The 15,806-nt window shown below is 36.1% G+C and overlaps 1 protein-coding gene across 1 annotated transcript; it reads right to left on the bottom strand.

Annotated features, from left to right (window-relative positions):
- Positions 1-13,000: 13,000 nt before the first annotated feature.
- On the bottom strand, positions 13,001-14,970 carry LOC149795419 (neuropeptides capa receptor-like). The gene has a single exon (XM_089964093.1). It carries the CDS (start codon positions 14,627-14,629, stop codon positions 13,505-13,507), a length of 1,125 nt encoding a protein of 374 aa, XP_089820219.1. The 5' UTR covers positions 14,630-14,970; the 3' UTR covers positions 13,001-13,504.
- Positions 14,971-15,806: the final 836 nt, after the last annotated feature.

The following is a 15,806-nucleotide window of genomic DNA, read 5'->3' as shown; positions in this document are numbered from 1 at the left end:
TGTAGTACAACAAGTATTTCCTTTATAAGGACATTTCCATAAGGAATTTAATGCTGCATCAAGCGGTATGACTGCAACACTGCAACATCAGACCCACAGACTGAGCAGGTGTTCGGACAACCAACAAGGCTTGTTTTGACAGGAAAGACAGATGGATGGGCGCCCGAAAATAAGATTCGATGGATCGCTCTATTACTGGCTGGAAGGACCTGGCAGAGAAACTTGTGGACCATTTTAACATATCCCCTTTGAGACACCGCACATAATGGTACAATTGGTCAGTGTGTGGCATGATCCGCTGATGCGATTGACTCTGGTAACTGGTCGAAAAAAAGGACTGCTGGACTGTCTGGTCTCTGGTCGGCACTCTGAGCAGTGGCGTACAACAGCAATTGGTATAAAATATGTCAGCGAGGTTGGTGTTATACCACAGGTGCCTGGATTTACAGGCATTAAAGCCATATTCAGACCTGCGGGATACTTGAGGTTCATGGGCTGCCAGAAATGGGAAAATAAATCTCCCATTAAATTCAAGCCTGTATTGGAGAGACGCGGTGAACGGAGAAGTGGAAATTCCTATGAAACCAGCTACTGCGATATCGTTGCATGCATTAATCTCCTCTTTGAGACTCTAGCAGTGGCCTGAGTAGGGGGTGCAGGATGGGTATTTCCGATGCAGCATGGGCATTTCTGGTTCCCACATATCATGCTGGCCAGACGTAACTGTTGCTATATGCAAGTTCGCATGATCTTATATGCGAACTGTCACTCTCTGTCGAATTTAATTTCACCCGTCTATCTTTTTTAAACTTTTGCACAGTTGCATATACCATGCTTCCTTTTACCATTTAAGGCAAAATAAAATGTCCAATGAAGCTCAGGAGCACTTAGCTCAAACTAAGCACATCTTGACCCTTAGCTGCGTAATGATGTCCTTTCACACCAACCCCTAATGACGCCTTTTGACACCTATCAAGACAAATATGATTAAAATATCCAATACTAACAAAATAAATTTTTGTATGCATTACTGTCATTTAAAAGTATGAGAAAATGAATCTAGAAAATAAGTATGAAGCAAATCATTAGTTTATTTGCAAAATTATAGTATGTGCTTCCAAACAAACTAAAGACTCAGATTTCCTATGATAGTTTTCGCTAGAATAATTCACAGTTCAGTCTCGTTGCCAAAAAAGTACTGCATTTTTACAGAGTTAGCTTATACCTATACCTTTTCTTCGCATTTAATTGGCGTTATATATTAAATTTGTTAATATATGCTCTTAATTGCTCTGTCATTCACTAGTATTTATGATAGAATTTTAGAACCTGAGTTGTACTGCCTGCTGACATCTTGAGTACACATGCATTTACATGTTTTATGTATATACAAAAATTACATTAGACTACAGCAAGCATGTCAAATACTGTATACAGAAAGATCATTACATGGAATGGCATACTTAAAGTTGGGTCAAGTAGCAAATTTCTTTTGCAAAATTTATGGCTTGACGTACACAATGCCATCATCTTTTCAGAATAAACAAAAGATTTACAAGATGGGCACACTTGGATTTTGAGGATTGTTCAATAAATTTAAATTAGATTTGTGTATGTACACTTAAAGCTTTCACTATAAAATATGCGTTCTTCCCTGATGCAAAACAATAAATCTATGATTGGATACGGCAGTTCTGACTTAATTGAAGCTTGCAACATTTGGAAAATCATGTAACACATTTAAAGTTGATCTTCTTGCTTGTTCTTGTTAAATTTTGATCTTAAGCTCTAAGAACACCATTCATCATCAGCGGTCATTGTGATATATTCCTTACGTCTATCAAAATAAAAGACTACTTAAGTACAATCATAAGTATAGATGTGAAGAAATATGCATAAAACTGATCATACTACTTTTATTTAAATGCTTTTTTATAAATTATTTGTCATACTTAGCTTTCTTTCAACTTCTTAAGCCCTTGAGCACAGACATCAGTATTATAGCGATATGGTATAAACTCCTCTTCAATATCTTACAATTATCGCAGCAAGTTTTAATTGCTACCATGGTAACCAAGCTGTTTGTTATACAGTTCAGCAAATTCAGTGTTCGATCAAAATGCGTTTTATGTCTGAAATGTTTAAAACATTGTGAGTACATTCAAGGAAAATGTAAGCGGGGAATATACAACCAGAACTTTATTAACATTAAGTTTTAAATCTTCACACATCACTGAAAATAAACAGCTGTTGTGCCTGTATTTGGCGGAACTTGGACAACCCATGGCCAAAAATTAGATCATCTCACTGTTCGCAATCACAAATTGAAAACAATCAAAGCATGACTGATATGGAAAGAAAGTAATGAGCTTATAATAGATTAATGGTGAAAAATGGGTAATTTTATCATGATTTTCACACACTGTAGACTGGATTTGTTTTTTTATATACATATTTTATTGTCACAATAGGATACAATGGGATTGGGTACAATTTCAAACAACTTAAACTAGCCATCTTCCTACATGATACAAGTATTACAACATATTCAACATGACAACATAATAATTAAAAAATAATTGGTTGCACAGAGAGGAAGAGAGTCTATATTTTTCATTTGCATTGCCCTTTCCCCAAAGCAGTAAATCTAAGCTAATAGTTGCATATGACATTGAAAGTAAATTTCTCATTAACTCGGTTCATTGTCTACAGTTTTGGAACAGAACATAAAAAAGAGCATGGTGGTTTCGATCCCACCGCATGAACAAAAAGGATGTCAGCAACTTGAACATGTTAAAGATGATCTTTTAACGAACATACAAAATGTCCTAATCTAACAATGATAATATCCAATATTCGATTAATAAAACTTGGCATTTTACTAGATGTTATTTTTAGACATAAACATTTTTTTTTTCTCCAAGCACTGTAAAACATACTACACTGAGTATCATGTTCAGAATTGTTCCATAAAGATACTTTTGAGGGTATAAAAGATGATTTGATAGAATTTAGCCTGAAATTGCAAATGGACATTTTGTTTGAACGTCGAAGGTTGTAATTTGTTTAGACACAGTGGGAGGGAGTAATGCAAAGATATGTTCTGGAGTTTGGCTCGTTATGATCTTGTAGAGTGTTAGTAATGTTTGTCTTTCTCTTCTAGACTGCAGGCTTTCCCACCCTGTTTCAAAATAGAGAGATTGCTTACTAGTGTATTTGGGAAGTCCTGTAACTATTATTGCAACTTCGAGCTGTGGTTTTACCAATTTTTCTGAATCGATCAACGGGCATTCATCCCAGACTACACTGGCATATTACAAGATAGGCCTGATATAAGTTATATACTGTTTTTATAACATTTGTTTACTTAATTTGTGTTTTAATTTTCGGAAATTAGCAATTCGAGATGGTACTGATTTTAAAATACTATCAATGTGACAAGTCCACTTGGTATTTGATGCCAGTATTAATCTTAGATGGCGATGATAATCCACATATTTCAGCTCGATATTATGAAAAACCTATTCAGGATTATTTATTACGTTTTTGTTCATGAAAAACATAGCCACTGTTTTTTCTAGATTAAACTTTAAGAACCATTTCTTGACTTAGTTATGCAGTTCTGTTTGATCATTATTCATGACAAGCTCTATTTCAGCACAATAATGGGATTAATATTGCAGAGATGAGTCATCTGCAGAAAGACGAGTGAGAAAGCTCACACCATCGGCAATATCATTTACATAGATTAAAAACAAGAGTGGCCCAAGCACGGATCCTTGCGGCACACCATAATTTATTATAATTTCCCGTGAGTAAGTATCGTGCAAATAGCTGCTTATTTCATATTGCTTAAATAACTTTCAAACCATTATTTCAGATTACCTGAAACACCGTATTACTTCAATTTAAATAATAAGCCTTTGTGCCAGACGCGTTTGAAAGATTTTGATAAATCACAAAGTACAATACAAGAATTTAGAGATTGTTCTAATGAGCTACAAACAGTATGATATATTTCAATAGGTTGGAAAACAGTGGAGTGACCAGGAAGAAATCCTGATTGATGCTTACAAAAAAGATTTGTGTGAAAGTAATTACAGACATGTTTTATAAAAGCAGCTTTCAAAGATTTTTGAGACACATCTAAGTAGAGAGATTGGTCTCTTAGCGGCAGTCTCATGTGGATTACCTTTTTAGGAATGGGAAGAATGTGCGCAAGTTTCCACTGGATTTGGTTGACATGGCAACCAACCATTTCATCTCCTGCATGCTGAAATAAAGTATACCCAATACCAATCCAGTGTCCACAACAAATTTCCCGCTATAACGAATAGAGTACAAGAAGAAATAAAAAGGCATAGCAAATGATTGGATTAATGGATAAATCCCTGTGCAAATCAGGCAGTCCACCTCCAGACTGACCACCCGGTGGCCTAGTGATTTGGGCGTCCGCCTTGGATGCGGGAGGTCGCGGGTTCGAATCCCGGCCGAGTCATACCTGGTAAAAGCGGTACTAGCGGCTGTCCGCTTGGCGCTCAGCATTAAGAGGTTAGTGATAGGATTGGTAAGTCTGGTGACAGGATAATGTGACTGGGTGAGAAATGATGTAACATGTTTACGGCATGATAAAACTGACACACTGCAGATATCGTAGTGATATGACTGAAAAATTGTTAAAGCTAAGTTAAAAATCCAAATCATTCACATACTCAAACATTCAACTTCCGCACAAAGGGTCAACCGTGCAAACTTTAAACTTCTTGTACTTGAGCATTTGGTCGTCATTGTGTAACTGAACCGATAACAGTAGCGCACTAAAGGACGGGGCGGTTGCCCCGAACGCCAGAGGTCTTGGGGCGCCAAAACCACGGACGCCTGAGGTGCTGGGGCGCCAAAACCCCTTTGGACCTTCATCACCGCCCAGTGTACCATTTACCCTTAGTACGTCACTGACCGATAAGAACGACAAAAACAATAATAGGAAATAACAACGGAAAGTGGTGCAGTGTACAGTGACACTTTCGTTTGCTAATAAGGCGACCAATAGTGCATACCAACTATACCGTATTGGACTACAGACTTAGAAAATCCAAAACAGAGACATTTTTACACACTTTTTGGCTCGCACATAAAAATAAGTTTGGAAATGTGTAGAAAATACCGTAATAATCAATGCCATACGGACTTTCTTCATAAACGGGCAGAATTTGAGATGATATCTAACGGAAAATGAGAGGGAGATACGGTGCAATGCTTGTCATGCGCAATTAAAATTTAAACTGGGTAATATCCAGTACATTGGTAGCCACGAATCCTCTTAGGGACAATTGCATTGCTTCACTGCGCAATCGTTTTGAATTCCACGGTCCGATGGAGCGATAAAGCGATGCGATGACACGATGAAGCGATGGTAATTTCATCGCTCCATCGCATCGCTTCATCTTGTCATCGCAATGCTTCATCACACCATCGCCCTATCAAATACTACACGATGGTATTTGAGCAATGTGATGGTGTGATGAATCGATGATAATTTCATCGTTCCATATCATCTATGCATAATATACATGGGATTAGAATAAAACACTGGTTATACAAATGGGAAAGAAGGAAAAAACTATCACGTGACTTTTATTGCTTTGCAAAGTGGCTACCCTCGATGAATGGACAAAAAGCTGCTTCAACAACAACTATTTCTACATGGAAATAAGTCGTCTTTTAAAGCTGGAAAGAAATGTCGGTAGGAGGTAAATGTACTTTTTCATTCATTTTATAGAACTAGTACGCGTCCGAATGCTGTTTAAAGGTTTGCATGTAAGTTGAAGAACTTCCATATGATTTGTTATGGAGAATGTAAGTTTGGGGAGGGGGAAGAACAGCTGGGGATGGGTATTACATAATAAGTACACTTAATCTTCAGTACAGTTACCCTTCGTAATCATTTATTACGCCCGGTTCTCGTGTCTCGTTGAAATATATGCACACAAAAACCGTTTATGTTAATGTACTTAGTAAAACATTGCTTATATTTATGTAGATACTTAATGCACGTTAAGGGGAAAATGTAATTACACATATGCATACTTGTAATGAATAGTTACACCTTCTCGCCGGCGTTAATTCTTTATCATGTAGGAATATAATGTATTTTCGGGATATCGCTATATTAAAGTCCGATGCTACTAATATATTTAGAAGTTAGGTTAAATGATGGTTGAGTAAATTCTTAAGCAAATTACGAAATGAATACTCTTTTTCTTGCAAATGTGAAATTCAGTTATTCCAGGTGGAAATGGAGGGTTGCGAAAGAGTTCTTGGATGTCGAACATTGTCACATCGGCTGTTTTCTCGACATGGAATATCCATAGAAAGGTAACTAATTGCAAGCATGTATCTTGTATTTACTGGTAAATACATTTATATACAAATGTATTGCATAGATTGGATGTATTTAGCAGTGCATCATATTATAGATTGCTGTTTTCTTTTACATGTCATCTTAGCCTGCCAAGATTCTGATATGTTAACCCTATCTACACTTTGGCGGATCGAGCAGATAATTTAGTATTTTGTCCTTAGTATGCATTGCCAACAAACCAACAGCGGTGCACTGTAAATCGGCCGAAAATGGTGAAGGCAATTGATTCAAAATGACACTTAGTAAGATTAACATTGAAAGGATGACTACATACCAGAGATAAGCCATTACAGGTGTATTTGAGTGGAAATTTATGAGTCCATTCAAGTTTTGTGTTCCCCTTGTCTCTATCATGCAGGAACAGTTTTCAAATCTGAACAACTTAAATTTGATTTGATGCAGTGGCTTGCCGCCGCATCCAATAAAATTCACAGACCCCACGTACATAAATATCTGCTCTATCTGCCAAGGTGAAGATAGGGTTAACATATCGGAACTTTGTCTACAAAGATGTTTACATGTATGTGATAATCCTTTGAAAAGCTGTATATGAAGGTGTCTTTTCATTCTCCGTTATAAGCTTTGGAGAACATCATTCAGTCAAATTCAAATATGAACGTATGCGATCATGCCACTTAAGACGTGTCCCATTGTTTAACAACGTATTGTGTTTGTTGTTGCAGGGACGCTGTTCTCCGATTTCTATATCTCTTCAATCCTGAAGATGTAGATATGAGACCAAGAAATTGTCTTAAAAGAAGAGTATATTTCAATAAGTGACCAATTTACTGAGTGGCATGTTGATGGCTACGTCGAGATCAAACGATATGGATTTAGCATTCGTGGTACTGTTTGTGGGTTAGATGGTTTTAAGGACAAGATCAAACGCTATGGATTTATCATTCATGGTACTCTTTGTGGGTTAGATGGTTTTAAGGACAAGATCAAACGCCATGGATTTATCATTCTCGGTACTCTTTGTGGGTTAGATGGTTTTACGGACAAGATCAAACGCTATAGATTTATCATTCATGGTATTCTTTCTGGGTTAGATGGTTTTAAGGACGAGATCAAACGATATGGATTTAGTATTCATGGTATTCTTTGTGAGTTAGATGGTTTTAAGGACGAGATCAAACGATATGGATTTAGTGTTCATGGTACTCTTTTTGGGTTAGATGTGTTTTAAGGACGAGATCAAACGCTATAGATTTATCAGTCATGATATTCTTTGTGGGTTAGATGGTTTTAAGGACAAGATCAAACAATGGTTATTTAGTGTTCATGGTATTTTTTGTGGGTTAGATGGTTTTAAGGACGAGATCAAACGATATGGATTTAGTGTTCATGGTACTCTTTGTGGGTTAGATGGTTTTAAGGACAAGATCAAACGCTATGGATTTATCATTCATAGTATTCTTTGTGGGTTAGATGGTTTTAAGGACAAGATCAAATGATATGGATTTAGTATTCATGGTATTCTTTGTGGGTTAGATGGTTTTAAGGACGAGATCAAGCGATATGGATTTAGTGTTCCTGGTATTCTTTGTGGATTAGATGGTTTTAAGGACGAGATCAAACGATATGGATTTAGTGTTCATGGTACTCTTTGTGGGTTAGATGGCTTTAAGGACAAGATCATACGTTATGGATTTATCATTCATGGTACTCTTTGTGGGTTAGATGGTTTTAAGAACAAGATCAGACGCTATGGATTTATTATTCATGGTATTCTTTGTGGGTTAGATGGTTCTAAGGACGAGATCAAATTCTATGGATTTAGTATTCATGGTATTCTTTGTGGGTTAGATGGTTTTAAGGACAAGATCAAACGATATGGATTTATCATTCATGGTATTCTTTGTGGGTTAGATGGTTCTAAGGACGAGATCAAACGATATGGATTTAGTGTTCATGGTATTCTTTGTGGGTTAGATGGTTTTAAGGACAAGATCAAACACTATGGATTTATCATTCATGGTATTCTTTGTGGGTTAGATGGTTTTAAGGACGAGATCAAATGCTATGGATTTAGTATTCATGGTATTCTTTGTTGGTTAGATAGTTTTAAGAAGTAAAAGAACATTTGTACTAGTATATACTAAATATAATCAGCTGTACTTTCCTTTGCTAAAATTTTGCTTTTTTGCACTTTGCTGAAGAGCAAGCGAGGCTTGTTTTTAAACATCTGAGGACAACTCTTGAAGCTGAATCTAATCTGGACATTAGTGGAAGGACCTGGAAAGTAATTACGACTTGTTGCAAAAAAGTATTGTTTTGAAAATCAGTGTAAATAGAACGACTGAATTTTTTTTTTAAAAAAACTTTACTTTTTTTCTTTACGATAGATCACGAGTGTCAGACGTTTACAATTAACTTTTTTGCGGCTCATAGAATCTGCGCCACCAACCAGATTCATCAGAAACATGAAACTTCAACAACATAATTTAATTCTTCAGTGACCTTGATAACATCAAGACGTTATGTTTATGTTCCTCTTTTAAAGTGATAGTTCATTTGACTATCCTGCCTGCTATTGCATAATTCACTTATTTGATCGATCATAATGATTATTACGGGTATGTGTGTAATGGTCCGTTCATCATTTCATTCGTCATGCTACTTTTATGTACTTTTATGCTTGTTACTTTTATTTATTTGTCAGCATCTTATTCTGAAATATTATGTCTTCGTCAGTTACGTTGTGACATCGATGTTTCAACTCACCTGTATAAATATTACGAAATTTTCCAGAAGAGTTCTATGGTTAAAAGTCAGACGAAAAACAACGACCAGCTTGTCATTGCTTTGTAATACTCGCGCGGATATTTATGATAAACTTTGTAATCTATTGAAGTATCGAAATACATAAGGAAGGAAAATGTTAAATTATTTTGGGATATATATATATATATATATATATATATATATATATATATATATATATATATATATATATATATATATATATATATAGTGTCACGTTTGCTGAACACCAGTTCGTAAGTCGTGTATAAATTAAGGTATTATTATTACAAGCCATGTTTGATGTCTGAACGTGCCGCAGGCTAGAGTTAATCTCTTACGCAAGATTACCGTGACTGGAGAGAAGACCCATGATCTTGAATCGGCATAGGCGTTAGATCGAGTGATCCCACCTACGTGCTACAGCTTTGTCCAAAGATCAGAGGAACGCGCGAGAAACGGGGCGTGTTCTAAATCCGTCACCACGTGGACAGACCGCGAGAAGAACATTGTCCGCTAAGTTTGATTTGATCGAATCAAAGCGACATCCAGTCGGAATTGAGACGGAGTGTGTGATAACAGTTTCGATCCGAATTATACCTGCCAACTAGCAAGCGAAAATTTAGTTCTCTTGGGAAGATTGCCGAGCAAATAGAATTACTCCGAGAAAGCCACTCGTAATTTGGCGGGAAAACTTAGAAGCTTCTGAGAAAAGACAAAGCTTCGTAATGGTCAGTAAATTATTTGCTCGATTTTGCAGAATATTACGGCATTGTAATTTTAATTATGTGTGTGATGTATACTCAATTAGCAGGATCGTTTATTATGAATAATTACCGTTGTAGTGTTTAATTTACACGCGTATTTGAGAAATGAGCTTGAGTTTTTTGTAGAGAATTATGTAGATTGTTAGCGTGTGCTCAAAATTAATTTTGCAATTCGCTATTAGATTACTTCGTAGTAAACTAGTGCATTTATTCATGTGATATTTTAGATTTTACACATGCTTGATAATTGTGAATTTGGAAAATGGTTGAAGTGTGTAAGATTAGTTAATATGGATTCATGGGTATTTGAATATTTGTGTACTTTGTATGAGTTGTAATGTAAAGGAATGCGTCTGATTGCTGTGGTATTGTTTTATATGATTAAGAATATGTACTGATGCGGCGCAATTTATTGAGGTATGTATGAGAAGTAATTGTTACCGTACTTTTATTACTACGTTGCTTTACCATACAAGAACATATGAGTATTTCGATATGAATAAATGCGTGACCGAAGAAATTTTATAGCCGCTATCTGATGATAGGCTGGGTGTAGTGTGAGATGAGAGGGCTTAGGAAAATATCGTATCGTCCTTGTGTTTTCACATGAAGCTGGGGGGGGGGGGGGAACAGAACTTTCGGTTTAGTGAGTCCCGAGTCTCTAAGAGGGGAGACGGAAGTAAGACTAGTAGAGTAGTCGGAGTCGACAAGTCTAGTCGGTATGTAGTCGAGGAGGAGAAAAAGAAGTCGAGGAGGAGAAAGTGGAAAAGGAGGAGAAGTATAGAGATATCGAGGAGGCTAAGGAATTTGAGGAAAGTCGAGAGGAAGAGGAGAAGAAATTGTAAGGATAGGAGAGAAGAATACACAGAAGAGTAGAATACAAAGACAGGTGAAAAGCTATCTCACAATGCTAATCAAATCATGCAATAGGCTATCACCAGGTCTAGCGGAAGGAGAGTACTTGCGAAATTTTAATCATTTGATTATTGAATTGTCATTAAATTGTTATTAGTTGAATTTCCTTTTTTTGTATATTAAATCATGTAACTGTCGGCATTGCTGACTTTGGGCTCGGAACTTTACATCCATCTTTCACTAATGTAACATCCAACCAAAATCGAGCCTGGGTGGGACTTCTATAATAATTTAAATAAATATTGGAAGCACCCCACCCCACACCTACCACAGTGACGGCATAAAACCCCGACACGCCATATATATATATATATATATATATATATATATATATATATATATATATATATATATATATATATATATATATGAGCTCCTCTATGTATTTTGATTGGATGCCGGCACTGAAAATGGATATAATATCAATACGCTAAAGGCCATGCGATGGCATCATGAAGATATTGATTGTATATCCATTTTCACCACACCTTCCATCGGTGGTATTTTTCAGAATCTGAAATTAAAACTGAAAATGGAAATTACATCCATACAGGACCACGAGGAACATGAATATTCTTAACATTCTAATTTACGACGAAAGAAACGTCGTCATTGTAAAAGTACAACACCTTTATGATGCTGAGATGTGAGATAGAAGATTCAACCTATCTGGTTTTGTTGCTTTACGTCATACATTCGTAAGAAATAGACCATGGTTGCATTATAACACTTCTTCGTAAGGTTGAGCATATGTACACTTAGCTTTTAGCAGTTTTTATTAGGATGTCATTGGCAGTTGCTAACTAAGGGAAAATGACGCTCGGTGCCACTGTGAAGGCCCAAAGGGGTTTTGGCGCACCAGAACATCTGGCGCCCGTGGTAACCATGTAAATAAAGATACTGGTATGGCACATGTATCGTGATGCTCTCATGACCCCATTGGAGGGTCATATATTGTGCTTGAGAAAGAAGAAATTAATTTATTGCGGAATAAGGTTTATGTATATATAAAAAAACAAGTTAGATGGGTTTATGTGGATGCCGTAATACCATATTTTGCAATGAAGTCCGCTGTTTCCTATTATAGCAGTTGTAATAAGAGGTTGCAATACTGTACATGCAATCACAACGCGTTTTGTAACAAGTGTAATACGTATAAGTTTGTGATAACAATATTTGCATTTGCATGCAGTTCCAGCCCCTTTTGAAATATAAACTTTCTTTTTTCTTCAATTTTATTAAATCAGCTATTTTGAGTTTTTCAAGCCTAATGCGAGAGAACGCAGTAATATAAAAGTCCACGTAATTCACACATAGGAAAATTTGTTTGGATTTATGATTCACTTGTGATTTGCCTGAAAGTTTAGTTTGAGAAATCACAGCAAAGTTCAGGAGTTTTTGGGGGATTTGAAAACAAATTTGTATCTGTTTAATTTAGCTTCTAGTCTTGTTTTAGTCTTAGTTGTTATTAAGCTTTGGTCTATCTAGTCTCCTGGATTTCGGTGGCATTGTTAACTGCATGATAGGCTTTTTAATTTTCAAAACTTTCCTTATCCAAATTAGCATGCTTTGAATTCATGTTTTGTGAAGAACAAACAATGTATGTATGTATGTATGTATGTATGTATGTATGTATGTATGTATGTATGTATTTTATGTATGCATACATGCATGTATTTATGTATGCATGTAAATGGATGGATGTACATGTTTTCCTTGTGTTCCTACGAGTATGTTATTATCCATGGTTTGTATGTACATATGTATTCTATGTGTGCATTATCATTACACAAGTTTTAAAATAACGTTCTAATGAATGTTGGTATCTTAAGTGTGTATGTTACATATCACTGTATCTCTATGATTTATGTGTGACGTGTATCACTGTATGGCAAAGTCTATATGCTTTATATGTGATGTGTATCACAGTAAGGTAATATCTCTGTTTTATGTGTGTGATGTGTGTCACTATATGGTAAAGTCTCTATGCTTCTTGTGTGATGTGTATCATTGTATGGCAAAGTATGTGTTCTTTATGTGTAATGGATGTAACACGTTGCTGACATTACTGACAGATATAACAAAATGATGACATTATTGGCAGATATAACACGATGCTGACATTATTGGCAGATATAACACGATGCTGAAATAATGTGCAATACGTTTATTTCCATTCATTACACCAGGCACATGTTCACAGTGAAAAAAATAATATTTGATTCTCCAAGTTGTTTGTTAAGTAGCTTCCAGTTCTTTATTGGATTTGAATCAACACAGACGTTATAACTAACACCAAGGAAACAGTGGTTTCACTCTGAATAAGGCATAAGGTTTAGAATTTGCACTAAAGTGCTTTGTATACACAGCATTAACGTACACAGGGAAAAGGCGAATGTAGTGTTTAGATCGAATACAATGCATTAAAACCTAAGTGCATAGTTCCGTGCTTGCGCGTGTGTTCCGTAAATCATCAAACGCCTTTGCAATCTCAAATCACATTTACTTTTTCTGTTCTCCTAAGCAGAATTAGGTCTGCCAAAAATCTTTCATTACTGTTTACCAAAGACTCAAGGCCATGATGCATGGTATGTTTTTACACAATCTGGAAGAAAATCGGTTGGTTTCCAAGCATGTTTCTAATTCCTGGAGAACACTACAATGAAACAATTTGCGGAGGAGAGCTGAAAAACAATTCTGAAATTCGCTTTGATGTACTATCATCGTCTTTCCTACCGAAGCTGAACATTTTTCTACAGCTGTCTCTGAAGTCCTGATCCATTTTAATATAAAGAAGCGGGTTAATTACACTTTGCACAAAGTATAACCGAAAAAATAGTGAGAAAAACGCAAATGTTATTGGTTTCATATTGATAGTGTTAACAAACGACAAGCCTATGTAAAATGCATATGTTATAATATATATTAATGAAACCATACAAAGAAGTGTGATGTTTGTTGATGCAAATCTAGTCTTTGATTCGGAACTAAAAGAATTAATTCTGTCGCTTTCGTCCAGCGGAACGTTGCCTCCACGGGAAATTCTCCGTAAGTGATATTTTATTTTCACCCCTATCCTAATGTATATAGCAATCATGATGATACTGACAACTGCTTGTAATACGCATAGTCCAATACGATAAACCCTTCTGTAGATACTGTACTTGTATTCCGACGCAGCCCCACACAGATACACTTCGGTTGGCTCCCCTGTTGACGTTTCCATGATAGACTCATCAGTCCCGCACATGATGGCTGATGGGACGGCAATGAGTACACCAAGTAAAAGCGAGCACACACAAATACACCAGGGTAGTTTGTAGGAACTCTTTAGATCCTTGTACTTCGATAAAGGATAGTATACTTTACAATAACGATCAAATCCAATGGCCAGAAGGCAGAAGCTAGCGGAAGCAGCAGCGAACACGTTGAAGAAACATTTTGCTTTGCAAAGACCATCTTGCTCAAAAGAGAAATAGTTCCTATGTTTTATAACTTCTGCTGGTATAAGGGACATGCAAGTCACAATGTCAATTAGCGCCAAGCATAAAATATATCGACGGTAATTTTTATTCTTCAGTTGTTTCCCTCTTCCATATACACACAGAACGAGACTATTCCCGACAAGTCCTATAAGTCCAAGAAAACAGAAGAATGAAGTAAGAGGAAGAAGAACCTCGGCGTATTCGGCGTTAATAGAATTTCTTTTTTCCTCGTCTGTGGTTCTAGTGACATTCGTGTCAGAGACAGTTGACAGAAGTGACATAACATCATTCTTCATGTTCGTGTTTGAATGTAATGATCTATATAATATATATAGTCTTTTTTTCTCTCAATATTTTAGAGAATCAATGAAGTTGACGAATTCTTTCCCTCGGTCTTCTTGTAATATTATATTACATTCCAATTACAAAATAGAACTCCAATGCATCTGTGACTCCGGTCTGGTCCTTCCAGTGGATAAGCTTCATAAACAAATATGCGACAGCTCGATTCAGACTCAACATTTACTCAACTGGTTACGAGACTGGCGCAACCGTTTAAATAGCACTTATGCGTAGTACCGTAGTACTGTATACAACTGCATCTCAGTCCGCCAGGTTTTTGGGGCAAAATTAGGTCCTCAAAAAAGGTTAACTATAGGTGACAAAACCATTTTCTTTTCAGGTGTATTAGCTGAAGCAATAACGATTAATCAAATTTAAGTTAACATTTTCTGTATTTATTTACCAATTAATGTAAACTAAACTGATACAGAACACACTGGAGTACAATTTGATGCATACGGTAAAAGCGTTTCCAGGAGATCATGAACTATTCAGTGGAAATATGTTTGGATTCTTCCCTGTGGCTTGACAAATGATATTTTTTTTTATTAGTCTACGATTAAGAACGAAATTAGAGGGCGATTTTCTCCTTGTAACTTCCTTTCGTTTCGAAATATATTGAAACCTGTCTGCGACACACAATAATAAAGATAGATATGGGCCATTTTGAACGATTGCGTTATTTAAACAAGAGACAATACAGTCATTTCTTATACAATCTGGGAGAGAGAGAGAGAGAGGTCAAACTACTGAGCTGAAAAACAACACTTTGACTGACTTATGAACGCCGGATCCTAGATTTACCAGTATATTCTTAAAAGAAATTCGTTCTCTTTTTTCGTTTGTTTTTAATTGGACTGGAGAGCAGAAGATGTCGGGCTGCATTTTATCATCTCTACTGAGAAAACAATTATTACCGAGTCACTATGGAGTCCCGCAGAAAGCAAAACTCAACCCAAGAATGAGATCTTGAAGGACCATAACCATGCAATTAAGAGGAACTTTGAAGCGATAATTAAAATGTTTCTGAATTTGTGAAAGAACATGACATCAATTATTACAATATGTGATGTTTTATTAGAAATATGGCATACATAAATCGAAAATTTTAAGTTTCAGAGTCGTAATTAT

Source organism: Sinohyriopsis cumingii, chromosome 7, assembly GCF_028554795.1.
Source record: "Sinohyriopsis cumingii isolate HCF-2022 chromosome 7, ASM2855479v2, whole genome shotgun sequence".
Taxonomy (NCBI): domain Eukaryota; kingdom Metazoa; phylum Mollusca; class Bivalvia; order Unionida; family Unionidae; genus Sinohyriopsis; species Sinohyriopsis cumingii.
This window is presented reverse-complemented; position numbering and strand designations above follow the sequence as displayed.

Excerpts from the sequence above, each read along its gene's own strand:
- LOC149795419 (XM_089964093.1), bottom strand. The coding sequence starts at position 14,629 with ATGAAGAATGATGTTATGTCACTTCTGTCAACTGTCTCTGACACGAAT.